Source organism: Vulpes vulpes, chromosome 13 (genome assembly GCF_048418805.1).
Source record: "Vulpes vulpes isolate BD-2025 chromosome 13, VulVul3, whole genome shotgun sequence".
Taxonomy (NCBI): Eukaryota; Metazoa; Chordata; class Mammalia; order Carnivora; family Canidae; genus Vulpes; species Vulpes vulpes.
The window spans coordinates 93,898,388-93,918,995 of NC_132792.1; the positions used below are offsets into that span (position 1 = coordinate 93,898,388).

Consider the following 20,608-nt stretch of genomic DNA (forward strand, 5'->3'; position numbering starts at 1 on the left):
CAATTTTTGATATATAAGTCATTTATATATTTTTTTATATAATTCATGTCTGCAATTTATTCAAGATTTGCTTTTCTAAAACCAAATATAGTCAGCTTCTACACATGCTGTGGAAGTATAAAATACTTTGCTTTTATAATACCACATTATAAGTATCAAAATTGCTAAGAGACTAGATCTTAATTGCTCTCACCACAAAAAGGAAATGATAATTATTTGACATGCTAGAGGTGTCAGCTAAGATGGTAATAATTGCGATCTATAAATATATCTAATCAACTCATTGTGTACCTTAAAGTTATGCAGTTTTTTTATGTCCATTATATCTCAATAAAAATGTCTAAAAAATAGTTTGCTTTTATGGGAAAAACAAACTTTCTTGAGAATTATTTATCATTTTAAAAGGTATCTCAGTTAAAAAAATAAAAAATAAAAGATATCTCAATTCTGATTCATTAATGTCAGAGGTCTCAATTTGTAGTTGTTTTAAAATTTTACTTGAGAGCACACAAGTGGGTGGGAGGGCAGAAAGAGAAGCAGACTCCCCACTGAGCAGGTAGCCTGATGCAGGGCTTGATCCCAGGACCCCCAGATCACGACTGGAGACAATGACGGGAACTTAACGAACCAACTGAGCCACCCAGGCATCCCTCAATTTGTAGTTTGATTAAATCTTCATTATTCTGTAATGTCATTTTTTTTGAAAGATTGATTGATTGATTTTAGAGAGAAAGGAAGGGCAAAGAGAGAGGAAGGGAAAAGTAGACTCCCTGCTGAGCACAGAAGTGGGCTCTTGCAGGGCTGGATCCCATGACCCATGAGATCATGACCTCAGCCAAAATCAAGAGTCAGACGTCCAACTGACTGAGCCACCCAGGGGCACTTGTAATGTCATTTTTGACAAAATTTGTCTTGTTTTCTATCTATAGTTTTCATTTAGCGCAGTCTGTCTATGAACTTGGGAATTTGGTTCATTTGATTTGGTTATCTACTAAAAGAAATCATAATCAACTGAATAAATTATCTTGCTTGACTGAGCTTTCAAAGATTATACAAGCTCAAAGCAAACTGATCCCAGTAAAAAGAAGGACCTCCATTCCTGAGAGCTCCTGAGAAAGTTCTGGGGGAAAACTCCAGTAGTTCACATTTTGCCAGGTACACATGCTGAAAACACAGGTTTTGGCCTAGGTAATGCAACTTGGTGCTCAACATTATGGTTTTGTAAATTGTAAAGATCTTTTTCTCAATCCTTACAAGAACTACAAGCCCTTACTTCTAACTTCTCTTGATAAATTCAAAGCTGTGAATGTAATTTAAACTTGTTTAAATTGTTTTCCTTTATTTTTTTAAGATTTTTTTTTTTTTTAAGATTCATTTATTTATTTATGAGAGAGAGAGGCAGAGGCACAGGCAGAGGGAGAAGCAGGCTCCATGCAGGAAGCCCAATACAGGACTCCATCCTGGCACTCCGGGATTAGGCCCTGAGCTAAAGGCAGACACTCAACCACTGAGCCACCTAGGCGTCCCAAATTGTTTTCCTTTCTAATTCCAAACTGCAGAATGTACTTTTCTGCCTTTGCTTGTTATGAGAATATCTACTTCTAATAGCTAATCATGAAGCAGTTGCATTGCCCCACGTCACATTTTAATTTCCTTGTTCCTTTTCTTTATTGTGACCAATCTTAAATGCTTATTATCTATAAAACCTCTAACTTTCAGACAATAGAATACTCTCACTTTTAGACTGATTCTTCTGCTAGCAGCAAATAAAGGCTTTTTTTGTTAGTCCACTCTTGTTGACTTTATTTCAACATTTGAAATAAACGTTTGAGAGAGTTACTATGAGAGAGTTAAAATTCTAAGACACTTCAATCTAGAAAATAAAAACAAAAGGTATAGCAGTTTGGTATAGATCAACTGATACTGACATTTCAATTTGCCATATTCTAGGACAGTAACTATTGACACACATAAGTAATAATTCTGGCCCCACATACTTGACAGGGAATGAGTATTAGCCAGATTAAAGAACTGAATTACTAAAGTCCAGAGAGGAGAGTGAGCTTGACCAGTTGTAGGAACTCAACTATTCCAATATTATTGAGGGGAAAAGGGATTAAAAAGTTGGCAGAGCCAAAGTAGTAAAGGCCTTAAGGATAACAGAGAGGAGTACCCTGAGCTTAGTACTAGGGATACTATAGTGAACAATACACACGGGGTCTCCTTCCTCGTGTAGCATACATTCTGATGGGGAAGATGATCAGTTATTTCACAAATATTTATTGAAGGCACATTGTATACAACTCACTATTCTAGATGCTGAGAATGTAGAAATTAACAGAACAGATATAAATCCCTGCGTTCAGAAGTACATTTTTCAAATTGGTTAATAAATAAGTAAATTACAATTAAATGCAAAGAAGGAAACAAATATGGTAATAAACAAGGCAGCACTATCTAATCAAAATTTTTTGTGATGATGCAGATGTTCTGTATCTACACAGTTCCACAGGGTAGCCATAGCTGCAGAGGGCTCTTGAGCACTAGAAATGTGAGTATTGTTATTTTTTTTTAAATGTGAATATTGCAACTGAGGAACTGAGTTGTACATTTTATTTATTTTTAATTAATGTTTTTTTACCCGTCTCCCACAGCCTTAATTTTAATCAAATTTTAGAGACAGAGAGAGAGCACACAAAAGAGCACATGCTGTGGGGGAAGGAAAAAGGAGGGAGAGAGAGAATTTGTTTGTTTGTTTGTTTTTAAGATGTTACTTATTTATTGATGAGAGACACACACAAAGAAGAGGCAGAGACACAGGCAGAGGGAGAAGCAGGCTCCATGCAGGGAGCCGGACATGGGAGTCAATGGGCCGAAGGTGGTGTTAAACCGGTGAGCCACCTGGGCTGCCCGAGAGAGAGTATCTTAAGCAGGCTCCATGACCAGCACAGAGCCAAATGCAGGACTCCATCTCCCAACCCTAAGATCATGACCTGAGCCTAAATCGACAGTCGGATGCTTAGGCTACTGAGCCACTCAGGTGCCCCTTTAATCTTAATTTAAACAGGCATATTTAGGCATTGTTTCTAATACACAGGTTTATTAATATTATTATGGGTTGTTTGTTTGTTTGTTTGTTTTTTAACTCTCTCCTAAGACTGATTCTTCTCTTGGTTCTAAGGAAGTTCCCAATAAAACACCAGGGGTTACTATGTCTCCATTCACATTCTAAAGGAAAGAGTATTCCCTGCAAAGGGATGACTGGATCAGTTTATATCCCAATCCCACTGTGGACAAGTAACAGACTGTGAACATAAGGATAGAGTCAGCTTCCTCGGGACGACATGGATCATCAGATTATTAGGAAATGTTGGAAAGGGAGATGGATAGATATTGAGAAGATAGCACACAAATGAACATTACAATCCTACTACTCAAATTATGGTCCATAGACTTGGGGCATCTTCATCCACTAAAGATTTTTAGAAATAGAGAATTTCAGCCCCCACACCAACTGAATCAGAATTTTTATCCTAACGTTTCCTCAGGTGTGTGTCCTATGCACATTGAAGTTTGATGAGCGTTGCTTTACACATCCAAGAGTTCTGATAATCAGGGATGAAGTCCAGGCTGGAGATATAAAGTAAAGCCGTGTTTTTAGAGGCAATCACCTAGGCTAAAGAAGAAAGTATCCACTAGAAGAATACACCTAGGGTAAACCTTGAAGCACTCCAGCATGTAATGGCTCAATAGAGAATGAGGCAGCTGAGACCTAGAAAATATAACTACTGGCATAGGAGTAGAACGGTGAACTTGGCATCAAAGTCAGGAGTGTCTTGTGTTTCAAAAGGGTAGTGCTTGTGTTAAATGCTGTTGAAATGTTGAGGAAGATGAAAATAGAGGTTTATCTTGGCAGTTTTTGATGACCTTTAGAAAAGCAATTTCAGGACACTTGATGAGATGAGCACTGGGTATTATACCATATATTGGCAAATTGAATTTAAATATTAAAAACAAAAGATATTTCAATGGAGTTTGAAGAGTGAATTAGAGGTGATAAAACAAGTGCAGACAATTCATTCAAGAAGTTTTTAAATTTTTTTAATTTAAATTTAATTTACATATAATGTATTATTAGTTTCAGAGGTAGAGGTCAATGATTCATCAGTCTTATATAACACCTAGTGCTCATTACATCAGGTGCCCTCCTTAACATCCATCACCCCATTGCCCACTCTCTTCCCTCCAGCCACCCTGTTTGTTTCCTATGATTAAGAATCTCTTATTGTTTGTCTCCCTCTCTGCTTTTATCTTGTTTTATTTTTTCCTCTCTTCCCCATGATCCTGTTTTGTTTATTAAATTTCACATGTGAGATAATTGTCCTCTGACTAATTTTGCTTAGCATAATACTCTCTAGTTCCATCCATCCACATTGTTGCAAAAAAATAAAAAAGATTTCATTTTTTGATATGGCTGAGTAGTATTCCATTGTATGTATACATACCACTTTTTCCTTACATACACATTCATCTGTGGATGGACATCTGGGTTCTTTCCATAGTTTGGCTGTTGTGGACCTTGCTGCAATAATCACTCAAGAGGTCTTTATGTGAAAGAACTCTAGCAGTAGCTACAGCTGCATCAGAGGAGAATTTTGTTTTGTTTTTAAGATGAATTTGTATGCTTATTTTATAAAATCCTGTGAAGAGGGAGAAATTAATGATCCAAGTTAGGAGATAACTGAAGGAGTGAAATTCTTTTTTTTTTTTTTTTTTTAGATGTATTTGTTTATTCATAGAGATGCAGAGGGCGAGAGAGAGAGGCAAAGACACAAGCACGCTCCATGCAGAGAGCCCGACGTGGGACTCGATCCCGGGATTCCAGGATCACGCCCTGGGCTGCAGGCGGTGCTAAACCGCTGCGCCACCGGGGCTGCCCGGAAGGGGTGAAATTCTTGAGAGAAATGAAAGATCGGAGCCAGACTACAATGAAGAGGAACTTGCCTTGGAAAGGGGCAATGATACATCTACCCTTCTAACTGGAAGAAAGTTCTAAAAGGAGGGCTTCCGGGGATCCCTGGGTGGCGCAGTGGTTTAGCGCCTGCCTTTGGCCCAGGGCGCGATCCTGGAGACCCGGGATCGAATCCCACGTCAGGCTCCCGGTGCATGGAGCCTGCTTCTCCCTCTGCCTGTGTCTCTGCCTCTCTCTCTCTCTCTCTCTCTCTGTGACTATCATAAATAAATAAAAAAGTGAAAAAAAAAAAAAAGGATGGCTCTCGGTCTTCTCAAAAGAGGAAATATTAGCATAGAGTGATCTTAGGAAGACACTAAAAGGTTTCAGAGGGAGAGTACAGAGAAGGTATGAAATAGTTTGTGAGCTTATTAGAGACAAGAGCTCTCAACAATGTAGGTGCCATTCTGAGGTTTGTGACCAAATTTTTTCTTAAGATTTTATTTATTTAGGGAATCCCTGGGTAGCTCAGCGGTTTAGCGCCTGCCTTGGGCCCAGGGTGTGATCCTGGAGATCCGGGGATCGAGTCCCACATCGGGCTCCCTGCATGGAGCCTGCTTCTCCCTCTGCCTGTGTCTCTGCCTCTCTCTCTCTGTGTGTGTGTGTTTCATAAATAAATAAAATCTTTAAAAAAAAAAGATTTTATTTATTTATTCATGAGAGATACATAGAGAGAGGCAGGGACACAGGCAGAGGGAGAAGCAGGCTCCCTGCAGGGGAGCCTCATGCAAGACTCAATCCCAGGACCCTGGGATCACGACCTGAGCCAAAGGCCGACACTCAACCACTGAGCCACCCAGGTGCCCCTGTGACTAGAATTTAAAGTAAAAATAATAAGCTAAACTGTGTGATTTTCTTCAGGTACATTCCCGGTGTTGGAGCTGAATTTGCATAATTTTTTTGGGTTTTGTCAGAACTACATTTCCTTCGCGAGTATATTTACTGCTCCCTAACACAGTACTCTGAACCCGCGGCCCGCGGCCCGGCCCACTAATTGGATCTGAGCTCCTCAAATCCCCGCCCTTATTGGAATTTTCCTCCGGGACCGGCTCTCAACGCCTCCCGGAGCAGGCGCAAGGCACACCTCCAGCCGCCAGGGGCCGCCGTGAGGTTGGGCGCGGCCGGAAGGGAGTGCGGCTCCGGGGGCCTCGGCGCTTCCGCCTCGCGTTCTCAGCGTTCCTCGCGCCCTTTACGTCCGAGCCCGAGGAGTAGGCGTTTCCGGCCATTCATACTCCTAGTTTTTCGGGCCTGGGTAGTCCGGTTCTGTACATTAACGGGCTGAAAGAGCGACGGCGCCGCTAGGATGAAGCTCGTGAGGTGAGGGGGTAGCCCGGCGGGGTGGGGGCTGTGACGATTTGGGCGGCGAGCGGGAGGCCGCGCTGCCCCTTTGCGGGAGGCGCGAAAGCCGCGTGCGCGCGCGGCCTGCTAACGGCCTCGGGCGCCCGCCGCTCCCGCCGCTCCGGCCCCAGCTTGGCCGCGCCGCCGCGGGCGCTGCAGCCGGGGCTTCAGACTCGTCGGCGCGCGGCCCCCGCGTGTCTTCAGGCTAGTGGACGTGAAGGCCTGGCCATTTCTTCCCCCCTAACGTCTTAGAGGCCTGCAAGGCGGCGGCGCCAGGCTTAGAGGCTTCTATTTGCGGTTGGTAGAAGACGTTCGTTTCATTAGAACTCGTACTCTAGTCTAGATGATTTTTCTGGCCGGTCTCAGCCCTCAGGACCAGCAAAGACGACTAATCATACGCTCCCGGAGAACGTGGGAGACCTAAGAAAAATTGTACGCGTTGCATTAAGTTAACGAGCTTTTATTTATTATTTTTTTAAAGATTTATTTATTTATTCATTAGAGACACACACAGAGAGGCAGAGGGAGAGGCAGGCTCCATGCAGGGAGCCCGACATGGGACTCGATCCTGGGTCCCGGGATCACGACCTGAGCCAAAGGCAGGTGCCCACCCGCAGAGCCACCCAGACGTCCCGTTAACCAGCTTTTAGAATGTACTTAGAAGCTGCAGGGGTTCATCTGGAAATGATGAAACCCATTTCCGAAATGTTTTAGATCAGGATTGGACTTCTGATTTAATTAGGGTTTTTTGGGTTTTCTTTTCTTTTCTTTTCTTTTCTTTTCTTTTCTTTTCTTTTCTTTTCTTCTTTTCTTTTCTCTTTTCTTTTTTCTTCTCTCCTTACAGTTAAGATTACCCAACTCCCATTTCCCTTCAAAATAGGACTTTAGGGATCCCTGGGTGGCTCAGCGGTTTAGCGCCGCATTCGGCCCAGGGCGTGATCCTGGAGACCCGGGATCGAGTCCCACGTCGGGCTCCCGGCATGGAGCCTGCTTCTCCCTCTGCCTGTGTCTATGCCTTTCTCTCTCCCTGTGTCTCTCATGAATAAATAAATAAAATCTTTAAAATAAAAAAAAAAAAAGAAAACGAAATAGGACTTTAATTCAGGAAGAATCTCCCAACGTCAGGCAGAGTCACTTTATGTATTTGTGGCTGATTAGCAGATGATCACTATTCTCTTACTTGTGTTTAAACTTCATTGGTTAGTTGAGCCTATTGGTTTATGATCTGAGTAATTCATTCTAAACTATCTGCAGATAAGCTTTTGGTGTTTTTTCTTGAGGCAGGGGAGCCTGGAACATAGAGGAGATTTCTGATTAAATTAGTTATAAATGTAGCTAGTTTTTTGTCTGAATCAAGATTAGTCTATTGCGATCAATCAATTACTGGGCACCTATTACACTAGGCACAGGCAGTGGATTTTGTTTTTTTAAGGTGTTCTTTGAACTATTTTGCGAAGACAGACAAATAGACAATTTCTAGTGTGATTGAAATAACGTATAAAACCCTCAGTATGTGTTCGGAGTTCTTAAGGAAGTCATTTAAGGTTAATTTTTAGTCGAACTGTAACTTTGGAGAAAAACACCCTAGAATTTAAAGTATATTTTCACAATTTCTCAATCCCTACCTATTTGAATCTACTTACAGTTTTGTGTCACACTCTTTGGAATCCGTTTATCTCATTTAAAGATACTGCATGTTGTGACACAATTTTCCTGAAAATTTTAAAGGCTGTACTGAACCCTATTCTTTGTTTAGACTGTAGAAATAAAATTTTTTCTTACTGGTGAATATGTTTTGTTCCAAGAAAATGAGTATTTGTCTAACTGCTTTGCATTTTTGGTTGACTTATTTCTGTACAGTGGTTGATGGCACTATCATCCTTACTGTCACTCTAACCAAAAACCTGGGAGTTTACTTTGACATCTTTCTTAATAATCTCATAAAATTGCCAGGTTTTCACAGTTTTTACCTACTTCATAGAAGTATCTCTCATTATCCAAATTTCTTTAAAAAAAAAAAAAGATTTTATTTATTCTTGAGAGACACAGAGAGAGGCAGAGACACAGGCAGATGGAGAAACAGGCTCCATGCAGAGAGCCTGATGCCAGACTCGATCCCTGTTCTCCAGGATCACGCCCCAGGCTGAAGGCAGGCACTAAACTGCGGAGCCACCCAGGGATCCCCAACATTATCCAGTTTTCTTTGGTTTTTGAATTCAGTTAGTGTGGATTTGGATCCTGAAGGATACTATGCAAACGGTATGTTTTTGGGTACTATGAAGGATATTATCTGGATATTTAAGTTTCAGTAAGAACGAATTCAAAGTGAAGGATTCATCGGAAAGAATTCAAATCTGTTTGATTTCTGAGCTGGGATAACTCTTCTGCCAAGATACCTCATTCATTCCAGTGGCACCACTGAGTCATTAAGCTTTCTTTTATTTCCACCCAAGGTTTTTAATTTTACTTCTTGAGGTGACTATCTCATGCAATGAAATACAATGTACATTTGCCAGTTTTGAAAAATTTACACATTTGTATAACCCAAACCCCTGTTGAGATATGGAATATGTAACATTACCAAAACCTCAAGCCCTTCCCAGTCAGTCTCTGTTCTCATACCCCCAGTGCAATCAATTTCTTCTATCGTAGTTTAGTTTTGCTTGCAGTAGAATTTCATATAATGTAGAATCATGCAGTATGCATTTTTTTGTGTAAAATTTCTTTTATGCAGCATATTTTTGAGATTCATCCACATTGTGGCTTGTATCAGTAATGTGTTTCATTTTATTAGCAAATAGTAATGTGTTGTATGCCTAAAAGTTACATATTTTCAGGGCAGCCTGGCTGGCTCATTAGGTAGAGCAGGTAAGTTTGAGCACTGCATTGAGTGTAGAGGTTGCTTAAAAATAAACTCTTTAAAAAAAATAAACTCTTTAAAAAGTTAAAAGTTACACATTTTCTTTAAAACTGCCTTATGGGCAGCCCTGGTGGCGCAGCAGTTTAGCGCCACCTTCAGCCCAGTGCCTAATCCTGGAGACCGGGGATTGAGTCCCAGGTCAGGCTCCCTGCATGGAACCTGCTTCTCTCTCTCTCCCTCTCTCTCCTCTCTTTCTCTCTCATAAATAAATAAATAAAATCTTTAAAAAAGAAAAAGAAAACCATTTATTCTAGGGCAGCCCCGGGTGGCTTAGCGGTTTAGCACCACTTTCTACTCAGGGCGTGATCCTGGAGACCCGGAATGGAGTCCCACATCTCCCACATCGGGCTCCCTGCATGGAGCCTGCTTCTTCTCCCTGTGTCTCTGCCTCTCTCTCTCTCTCTCTCTCTCTCTCTCTCTCTCTCTCTCTCTCTCTCTCATAAATAAATAAATAAAATCTTTCCAAAAAACCCTGCCTTGAATATTCTTGTGCAAGCCTTTTTTATTTTGGGAGGTATATACTTAGGAGTGGAACTGCTAAATAATAGCATGGATAGATAAAACATTTAGTTTCATTAGAAAATGCCAGGGGCACCTGGGTGGCTCAATCAGTTAACTCTTTTTTGAAGATTTTATTTATTCACAAGAGACACATAGTGAGAGGCAGAGACCTAGGCAGAGGGAAAAGCAGGCTCCCTGTGGGGAAGCCTGATGTGGGACTGGATCCCGGGACCCGGGGATCCTGACCTGAGCCAAAGGCAGATGCTCAACTGCTGAGCCACCCAGGTGGCCCTCAATTAGTTAACTCTTTGATTTTGGGTCAGGTCATGATCTCAGGGTTGTGAAATCAAGCCCCAAGTCAGGGCTCACCCTGGGCATTCAGCCTGCTTAAGATTCTCTCTCTTGCTGTCCCTCACCCCTTAAAAAAAAAAAAAAAAAAGCTAGACCATTTTCCAAAATAGTTGTATACCACTTCCACTCCCAACAACAGTATATTAGAATTCCCACTGTAACACACCTTACCAGCATTTATTTGTCATCAGTTTAATTTTAGCCTTTTCGGTGTAGTTGTGTTTTGTTATGGTTTTCATTTGCATTTTTCAATGACTAATGAAGTTGAACACTTTCACCTTCTTATTGCCATTCGTGTATCTTTGTGAAGTGTTTGGTTTTGATTGTGTTGTTTTATTATTGAGTTGTAGAAGTTCTTTATATATTCTGTATACTAGTCCTTTGTCAGGTATAATTTCTCCCAGTTTGACTTCTTTGTTCATTTCCTTAAGAATGCCTTTTGGTGAGCAGAAGCTTATTCTCAGGAAGTTTTAATTTATCAGCTTTTCCTTTTATGATTATTCTGTATACTGTCAAATTTTCATCTACCCTCAAACCATGAAGTTATTCTCCTATGTTTTCCTCATAAAGCTTTATGATTTTAACTTTTATGTTTAGGCCTGTGATCTCTCTTGAATTAAGCTTGGTAAGTGTTGTGAATTAGTGGTCCAGGTTCTTTTTTTTTTTTTCCAGGTTCATTTTTTTCTAAATAGATTTCCAGTTCTTCCATATTTTTAGGGAGTATAAACCCCTGTTACCATAGATTTCATCATTTGTTGAAAAGGCTTTCTTTTGCCTATTGGAGTGCTTTGACAGTCTCTTTGGTACTGTAGAAATTGTAGAAAACTAACTACATAAATGTGGATTCATTTCTGGACTCTGTTCTGTTTCATTGATCTATTGTTCCCATGTCTTGATAACTGTAACTTTAACCTGTGTACTGCTCTAGCCACCTAATTTGTCTTCCACTGTGAATATGACCCTGGCACTCCACTTCATTGATAGAAACCCTTTAGTAGCTTTTTTTTTTTTTTTAAGATTTTATTTATTTATTCATGAGAGACACACAGAGAGACACAGGCAGAGGGAGAAGCAGGCTCCATGCAGGGAGCCCGATGTGGGACTCAATCCCAGGACCCCAGGATCACAACCTGAGCTGAGCCAAAGGCAGAGGCTCAACCACTGAGCCACCCAGGCGTCCCTAGTCATACTGCTTTTTGGTCCTCATTGTCAGGCACAGGGACTACCACATAATGATAAATATTTGTCAAAGAAACATCCTTGGACTTGATGAATTTTAATTCCTTCAGAAACCATTTTGCTTACCTTAGTTTTCCTTTTTACTTTCATATGGTAGATTGATTACTAAAATGTCTTATCTTTACTTTAATCCTATTTCCACAAATGATTTTAGTTTCTATAAAAGTTAAGTATTGGGCGCCTGGGTGCTCAGTCAGTTAAGCGTCCAACTCTGGATTTTGGCTCAGATCATGATCTCAGGGTCCTGGGATCAGCCCCACATGGGATTGCCCGTTCTGCAGGAAGTCTACTTTCTACTTGTCTCCCTTTGCCTCCCCACTCCTGTGAACACTTTCTTGTGCACTCGTGTTCTCTTTCTCTCTCTCTCCTTCCTGCCTCCCCTCCTTTCTCCCTCTCTTCCCCCCTCTGGAATAAATCTTTAAGAAAAGTTAAACTTTATTACTAAGGGGGACAATTAAAAGATTTTTTTTAATTAAGTAAACTATATGCCCAATGTGGGGCTCAAACTCATGACCTAGGTATAAAGAATTGCATGCTCTACCTATTGAGTCAGGCAGGTGCTCCAAAATAGAAAATTTTTAAAAACCAAATCTTGACAATGGAAAGAAACTGTTAGATGAAATTTCTAGGCTAATATAGCTTTGTGATTATTAAACTTAGAGCTTAAAGAATTCTTGTCCAATGAAATAACACATTAACAGTTTATTGAGAGACTATTTTCTTGACAACAAATATGAAAAGGATTTGATACATGGATATTTAAACAAGGACAGGTTAACGTTTTTTCTTAAGATCTATTTATTTATTCATGAGACACACAGAGAGGCAGAGACATAGGCAGAGGGAGAAGCAGACTCCCTGTGGGGAGCCTGATGTGGGACTCCATCCCAGGACCACAGGATCATGACCTGATCTTTGGCAGACACTCAGCCACTAAGATACCCAGGCATCCCAGGGCAGAGTAACTTTTTAAAATCTGAGACTTGATAAGTCCCAAACCAAGTGTCCCCTCTTTTTGATGACTGTCTGTGCCACTAAAAAAGTGGTATTTTAAGATTTCTTCACTGTTAATCAGTGAAGCATTTCAGCCAGCTGTCAGTGCCTGTGACCACCCAGGATTAGATATAAAGATCTTGGGCAGCCCTGGTGGCTCAGCGATTTAGTGCCTGCATTCAGCTTAGGATGTGGCCCTGGAGACCTGGGATCGAGTCCCACATCAGGCTCCCTGCGTGGAGCCTGCTTCTCCCTCTGCCTGTGTTTCTGCCTCTCTCTCGCTCTCGCTCTCTCTGTGTCTCTAATAAATAAATAAAGTCTTAAAAAGAAAAAAAGATATAAAGATCTTGATCCTTAACCCTTAGCAGTAGTCTAATGGGGTAGTGAAATAGGTGATTCTACATGTACCATTCAGTGTGATGCTATAATAGGGTATACAATGTATTATAAAGTAGAAATTTGTACTCTAAATTAGAAATTTTTAATTTATTATGAATTATAATTTAGAAACCATGAACTACATTGTTGTATCATATTGCAGGATTACTTCATTTTCCTGGATGTGATTGTGTTATTATGATTATGTAGGAGTGTGTCCTCATTAGAAAATGAATAAGTACAGATTATATAGTGAAAGTATAAGTTGTGTGGGGACACTCCCACATAAATGGTAACATTTAATAATTTGCAAACATTTCCATTTTTCTTTTTCTGAAATATTTCATAATAATAGGTATGGGAGAACAAAGACTAGGTGAAGTGGGGTATGAATGGGTTATTCAGTAAACATTGAGGCAACTAGCTGTCTAATTGGAAAAAATAAAGGCAGAGTTCTACCTCATGGTGCACAGAAAAGAGATGAATTCCAAGTGGATTAAAACTCTAAACAGAAAAACTAGAAGAGAGGCACCTGGGTGGCTTAGTCAGCTAAGCATCTAACTGTTGGTTTCCACTCTAGCCGTGATCTCTTGTTCCCATGTATGGGATGTAGTGGGATCAAGCCCTGTGCTGGGCTCCACACACAATGCAGAGTCTGCTTGAGGTTCTCTTCCTCTCCCTCTACCCCATCCCCTGCACATGTACATTCTCTCTCTCAAAATAAATAAAATCTTGAAAAAAAGGTAACTAGAAGGAAAGCGGCTATTTACAGTCTTGGAGTGGGAAACCTCTTCTTAAACAGATTAATCCAGGAGAAGTATTCACAAATTTAACAATCTAGGGACACCTGAGTGGCTCAGTGGTTAAGCATCTACCTTTGGCTCAGGCCTGATCCTGGGGTTCTGGTCCCGCTTCTCCCTCTGCCTATGTCTCTGCCTCTCTCTCTCTCTGTCTCTCATGAATAAATAAAATCTTAAAAAAAAAAAAAAAACACTAAAAATGAAAACCACAAATTTGAATGGCTATGGCCAAACTGGTAGAAAATGAAAAAAAAATTTTTTTTGACCTAATTGAAAATGCGGGAAAAAAAAGGAAAAAGAAAATGTGTGAATATTGTGAATAGGTAGTTCAGAAAAGAAATACAAATTTCCCATGTTTGTGAAAAGGTGTTAAGTCTTACGAGTGAAAGGGAAAAACAAATTCTTTTTTTTCTCTATAGAATTGACAAAAAATGTTGGTAGCAATTAGTGTTGCTAAGGATTTGTATAAATGGATTCGTGATAAACATGTATTTCTTTTTCTTTTTAAATATTTATTTGACAAAGAAAGAACAAGCAATGGAGGAGGGAGAAGCAGACTCCCCACTGAGCACACAGGGCTCAATCCCAGGACTCTGGGATCATGACCTGAGCCGAAGGCAGATACTTAGCCAACCAATTGAGCCACCCACAGTAAAATACACAGTATTTTAAAATGTTTTTAATATAAGCTGCTGAATGAGAATTACAGGGTATAGAAGTCAATTAAGTTATGTCCCAATTTGCATAAAAACATTTATGTATATGCTTATTAGTGCATATAAAACAGTCTAGAAGAATCTCCCCATGTTCATGAAGAGGAATTAGAAAGGGAGACTTCTCCTTTGTATACATATAGGAAATGTGTAATTTTTTATGACCAGTAATAATTTTTTTTTTTCACTTTAGTGAGAATTGACATAGAGCTCTATATAAGTTTAAGGTGTACAGCATAGTGATTTGGCTTATGTATATTGTAAAATGATTACCACAGTAAGTTTAGTTAACATACATCATCTAGTATGGACACTAAAAAAAGAGAAAGGAAAAAAATGGTTTTTTTTTCTGTGATGAGAACTTTTAGGATCTACTCTCTCAGCAACTTTCAGATGTACCGTACAATAGAGTTAATAATTGTAGTCATCATGGTGTATGTCACATTCCTAATACTAATTTACCTCATAACTGGAAGTTTGTACCTTTTGACCACTTTCATATAATTTCTTGGTTTCAATTTTGTGGATTATAATGACTTTAGGATCTGTTATGCATAGATTGGAGGTTAAGCTGTATGATGGTTTAAGAGAATCAGAATGTCTAGTTGGCAGTTTCTGTTATTATGCTCCTTCATAAATACTGAGGATATAATTCAAGGAAGGCTGAAATTGTTATGCGGATTAGTAATAGGAATATTTATTTTTTAAAAAATTTTTATTTATTTATGATAGAGAGAGAGAGAGAGGCAGAGACATAGGCAGAGGGAGAAGCAGGCTCCATTCACCCGGAGCCTGACGTGGGATTTGATCCCGGGTCTCCAGGATCGCGCCCTGGGCCAAAGGCAGGCGCCAAACCGCTGCGCCACCCAGGGATCCCTAGTAATAGGAATAGATACAGATCCATCGATAGTAGATTTTGAACATTCTAGAAATTTAACCCTTTGACTTAAAAAAGACTGTAAAATGTTAAGGGTGAACACTTATTATATTCTAACTGTTTTTACAGATTTTTGATGAAATTGAGTCACGAAACTGTAACCATTGAATTAAAGAATGGAACACAGGTTCATGGAACAATCACAGGTATGGACATTAGACAGCTTTATAACACTTCTTTTTCCCCACCTCTTCCACCTTTAAGGCCAGAATTCTTTTTTGATTACTTAACATTATTGTAGTAGACATCTTTTTCTTTTTGCCTTCTTAAGCCTTACCTTAAGCACTTGTGCTAAGACCAAGCTGAATTCCTCAGGTTATCTTATGTGACCTCTGTTTTCCTGTTGTTGGTTTTTTTTCCCCCCAGGCCTTTTGTGCTTTTGCTTGTGTGTGTTCCTCTTCCTCTGGAAGATGTTGCATCTTCCAAAGTCTACTTTCTTTTTTTCTTTTTTTTTAGAATCTTGTGTTCCCTGTTAAGTTGCAAAGTCTTTGAAGATAGAGGATGGGATTATCATGTTTGATTACCTTGAGTAAAAATATATATGGGATATGGGAGGTGGAGTATTTGAGAGTATTTTCTTTCAGTCTTTTTTCTTACATGTTTAACTCTTTGCTTTAATGAATTGTATGTATAGTTTAAGGCTACTGAGATTCTTCACTTGTTGTAAGTGTTCCCTGCAAAATTGCAAAAGAATTGCTGAGCCAAATGAATGAAAATGCTGTCACAACATGTGGTCCTGGTCTCTGAAATATTATAAGTTTATAAATAATTTTTTAACATGCAGATCCAGCATCTGAGTAAACCAATAGAAATACAGTGTTAAACTGATAGTATTTGAGTATATTTGTGTATGTGACACCAATTGCTTTAAAGGAAATCAGAGTAATATGAGGTTTCAATAACATGGTTAGTGACCCTGTGGCACTGACCATAATTGCTATTTGAAGTGGATGTTGGGGGATCCCTGGGTGGCGCAGCGGTTTGGCGCCTGCCTTTGGCCCAGGGCGCGATCCTGGAGACCCGGGATCGAATCCCACATCAGGCTCCCGGTGCATGGAGCCTGCTTCTCCCTCCGCCTGTGTCTCTGCCTCTCTCTCTCTCTCTCTGTGTGACTATCATAAATAAATAAAAAATTAAAAAAAAAAAATTTTGAAGTGGATGTTGGGAAAGTTAAGAGAATTCATGTTTTCTGGTCTAACTTTGTAGGAATAGAAATAAACTAGGTCTTTTGTTACCCATTTGTTCAGATATATTGGCAAAGGCTCCAATAATTGGGTATTTCTAAGATAATGCCATAATATTCATTCTAGAAAATTGTGCTTTTCTTTTACAAAATTTCACACTAAAAGCAATGGGAAAAATAGTTTGAGGCAGAGCATTCAAAACTTGTGCAACTTAGGAATTAAAGTACTAAAAACAGTAAGATTCCTTCAAAAAGCAGTTAAAAAGACGTGTTAAATTCCTAGTAACAAGGAAAATACTGCAATATATATAGGATCTTTTATTTAAAACAAGACTTACAGGGGCAGCCCTGGTGGCGCAGAGGTTTAGCGCCGCCTGCAGCCCCGGGTGTGATCCTGGAGACCTGGGATCGAGTCCCATGTCTGGCTTCCTGCATAGAGCCTGCTTCTTCCTCTGCCTCTCTCTCTCTGAATAAATAAATAAATCTTAAAAAATAAAAAATAAAACAAGACTTACAGCTTGGTGACATGGGGTATAAGGAAGTTATGGAGATAGTGAGAATACCCGGAGATGAGAATACCTGGGCACAGTGGGAATGAGTCAGGTATCACTCAGGGTTCCTCCGTGGCTTGCTGCATTCACATCTGTAAGCATACCTAATCATGCAAAACATTAATGTACTAGAGATAATCTCTGAAGAAAGGATTTTTGGTTTATATTGACATTATTCACCCATTAACCAGTTGTACTAAATTGTGTCCTAGAGTCTTACAGAATAGGCAGTGTCCTAGAGTGTAGCAGAATGGGCAGTATTCTTTTGTATTGTGTTATTTACTGTGGCTTGATAGATTTACTGGTTGCCTTCTTTATCATGCTAATAAGCTCTCTCTTTTTTCCCCTGTAGGTGTAGATGTCAGCATGAATACACATCTTAAAGCTGTGAAAATGACTTTGAAGAATAGAGAACCAGTACAGCTGGAAACACTGAGTATTCGAGGAAATAACATTCGATATTTCATTCTACCAGACAGCTTACCTCTGGATACACTACTTGTGGATGTTGAACCAAAGGTGAAATCTAAGAAAAGGGAAGCTGGTAAGTTTGAAGGATTATAAACATTATTTTTTAAAGATTTTATTTATTTATTCATGAGAGACACACAGATAGAGGCAGAAACATACTCAGGATTTTTCAGGTTTTTATATTTCAGTTAGTAAATATACAATGTTATATTAGTTTCAGGTGTACAACATAGTGATTCAACAGTTCGATATGTGGCGAATGTACTCCTTAACCCCCATCACCTATTTCACCCATCTCCCCATCCCCCTCCTTTCTAGTAACCATCAGTTTGTTCTCTTACATAGTTAAGAGTTTGTTTCTTGATTGACTGATCTTTCTCTTTCCCAAATTTGCTCTCTTTGATCTTTATGTTGTAGGCTTGACTTGAATATCTTGTACTTTGACCATTTATTTACATAATAGAATCCTAGGAAGAGAAGTTCTGGGAGGGGAGGCTGGACCCATAAGCTTGAGTCTCACTGTAGGGTGGTTCAGAAGTGAGTTAGCCTCTTCACTGAGGAGACCCAAAATTTCAGGATCCAGAGTCATTTCTGAAGCTTTGCACTCCCCACCCCTCCCACAAAAAGATTCTGCTCATCTATTGTAGGAGATAATGCCTAGCAGCCAGCATTATAGGAGTAGAGCAGGAGAAAGGGCTGGGTGTTTTGTAGACAGTCACTTAATACATTGATTTTGAGACTTTTATGCCCTCTTTCCACTAAGAAATATACTTTGCATCATGGCCCATTCATGAATATAACCAAAACAAAAATCTCAGGAAGAATTAGTCTTAATACGTGCAAATGTCTATATGTTTTCTATGTTCAGAAAAAAAAATTTAGGTTGCAACCCATAGCCTGAAAAATGCTAAATTCATTCTCCTCAGTTCTGTGACTCTTGCTGCTATCCGCTTTGCAAATATTTTCAAATCTGAAGACTGAAGTGTTTTTAGGTTTAGTTTACCTTTTCTTGCCTACCTACCTGTCAGGGAAATTAATAGCTTTGCAAGGTGGGGAAGAGAGGACTGACCATTCTTTTGCTCCACATGATTGTCAACCATTTTGTTCATTTTTAGCCTCCTGCCTCATCTCACCCTTGGCTCCTAAGGTCTTCAGTCTTCTTAGAGTTATTCTTCCTTTATTAAACATTTACAGTTATTAGTCTTCTTTCTGACTTAAAAATTTGTTGAAATTTTTCAACCACTCTCTCCTCTTTCTTTCTTTCTTTCTTTTTCTTTTTTTCAATTCATGAGAGACACAGGGGATCCCTGGGTGGCTCAGCAGTTTAGCGCCTGCCTCTGGCCCAGGCCGTGATCGTGGAGTCCCGGAATGGAGTCTCTCCCTCCCTCTCTCTCTTTCTGTCTCTCATGAATAAATAAATAAAATCTTAAAAAAAAATTCATGAGAGACACAGAGAGAGAGGCAGAGACATAGGCAGAGGGAGAAGCAGGCTTCCATGCAGGGAGCCCGATGTGGGACTCAATCCTGGGACCCTGGGACCACGCCCCGAGCCAAAGGCAGACACTCAACTGCTGAGCCACCCAGGCGTCCCTCTTTCTTTTTCTTTATGGATTATTTACCATTTTTACTCCTTTTCTGTCATGAGTAGTATTTCAGAAGGAATTAGAGATCAATGCTGTTAAGCTTCCTTGTTTAAACAGAAGTCCTAGACTTTGTTTCTTTGTATGGCTAGTTGGCAACAATGGGTGGAAGTTTAGAATGTGAGTGGCTTGAGCTTCACGTCAGGATTTTTTTTTTTTTAATACTCCTAGCTCTCCAAAGACTGAAGTAAGTTCATTTGAGAAATGAGTTTTCTGTCACTGTAATACTCAAGTACAGTTAGGAGACCAGCTGACAGGGGATGTTGCTATAAGATTTAAAGTACTTGGTTATGATTGGATCAAATAACTTTAAGCGTCTCAAGAGTCATAAGATTGTTGGATGTAATGTATTTTAAACTTTCTTAGCTTTGAATTAACTTTTTTGGACTATTCAGTAACAAAAAAATCTAGCACATGATGTTCATGTTCTGTTCTATTGATATGATATCTCTTCCATATTGTGTAAGGTTCAAATCATCTGGATTTTATTTTGTGCTGAATTTGAGACATAAAAAGAAAGATAATTTAAAACTTGATGAATTTCTCAGTAAATCAAATGGAGCAAAAATATCTTTGTAAGACAGCAGTCTTTGGTTCTGCTTGATAATGTGTTGGGAGGGATGACTGAGGTCACATTTGAGAGAAGCTGGGTTAAAGTTTTCTTTCCTGTAGATGCTGTTTATGGTGGCCCAGGTAACAATTAGTGTAGAAGAGAATTGACCTTGTTTTTTCTCTTTTCTTAGTTGCAGGAAGAGGCCGAGGCCGGGGAAGAGGAAGAGGACGCGGTCGGGGTAGAGGAAGAGGGGGTCCTAGGCGATAATGGCTCTCAAGATTACTATTTCAAAGTGATACATGATTGGGGATATTTTTTGTACAGGTTTTGTTTGTTTATGTCAGTTTTTAATAAACATAATTGTAGGACAGAGTTGTGTGTTGACTCTCAAATTTTAGTAGTACATAAGCATTCATGATACTACATAGTAAGAGTTAAGTGTTACTACGGCAAACCCAGAATAATTCCATGCTTAGACCAGGATTTTAATTTTTGAATTAAAAATTTTTTATGTATGTATGTAGAATATATACCTATTTACTTCCCATGCACTGAATATGCATTTTATTGTTTTACTTTGATTCCATTCTATGGAACCTACCCATGAGTGAAATAAGTAGGGTTTTGTTTTGTTTTGTTTTGTTTTGTTTTTGGTATTTCAGAAACTAATGTCCCATGGATTGGGGTGTAAAATTGATTCCCTTTTCCTAAGTTTTACTTTATGGAGACTTGCATATTTAGTAAAAGGTGATAGTCCTCTTCCACTTCAGGAGTCTTAGACTTTGTTGTCCTTGTTAATGGAATTTGTTTTTTGTTTTTTGTTTTTTTTTTTTTTTTTATGATAGTCACAGAGAGAGAGAGAGAGGCAGAGACACAGGCAGAGGGAGAAGCAGGCTCCATGCACCGGGAGCCCGATGTGGGATTCGATCCCGGGTCTCCAGGATCGTGCCCTGGGCCAAAGGCACGCGCCGAACTGCTGCGCCACCCAGGGATCCTTTTTTTTTTTTTTTTTTTTTAATTTATGATGGA

At 39.5% G+C, this 20,608-nt stretch overlaps 1 protein-coding gene across 1 annotated transcript; it reads left to right on the forward strand.

Moving 5' to 3' along the window:
• Positions 1-6,147: 6,147 nt before the first annotated feature.
• Positions 6,148-19,951, forward strand: SNRPD1 (small nuclear ribonucleoprotein D1 polypeptide). Its single transcript, XM_026006538.2, has 4 exons — positions 6,148-6,328; positions 15,251-15,327; positions 17,268-17,459; positions 19,770-19,951. The coding sequence occupies exons 1-4, from the start codon at positions 6,315-6,317 to the stop codon at positions 19,844-19,846; spliced, it is 360 nt and encodes a 119-aa protein (XP_025862323.1). The 5' UTR covers positions 6,148-6,314; the 3' UTR covers positions 19,847-19,951.
• The last annotated feature ends 657 nt before the right edge of the window (positions 19,952-20,608 follow it).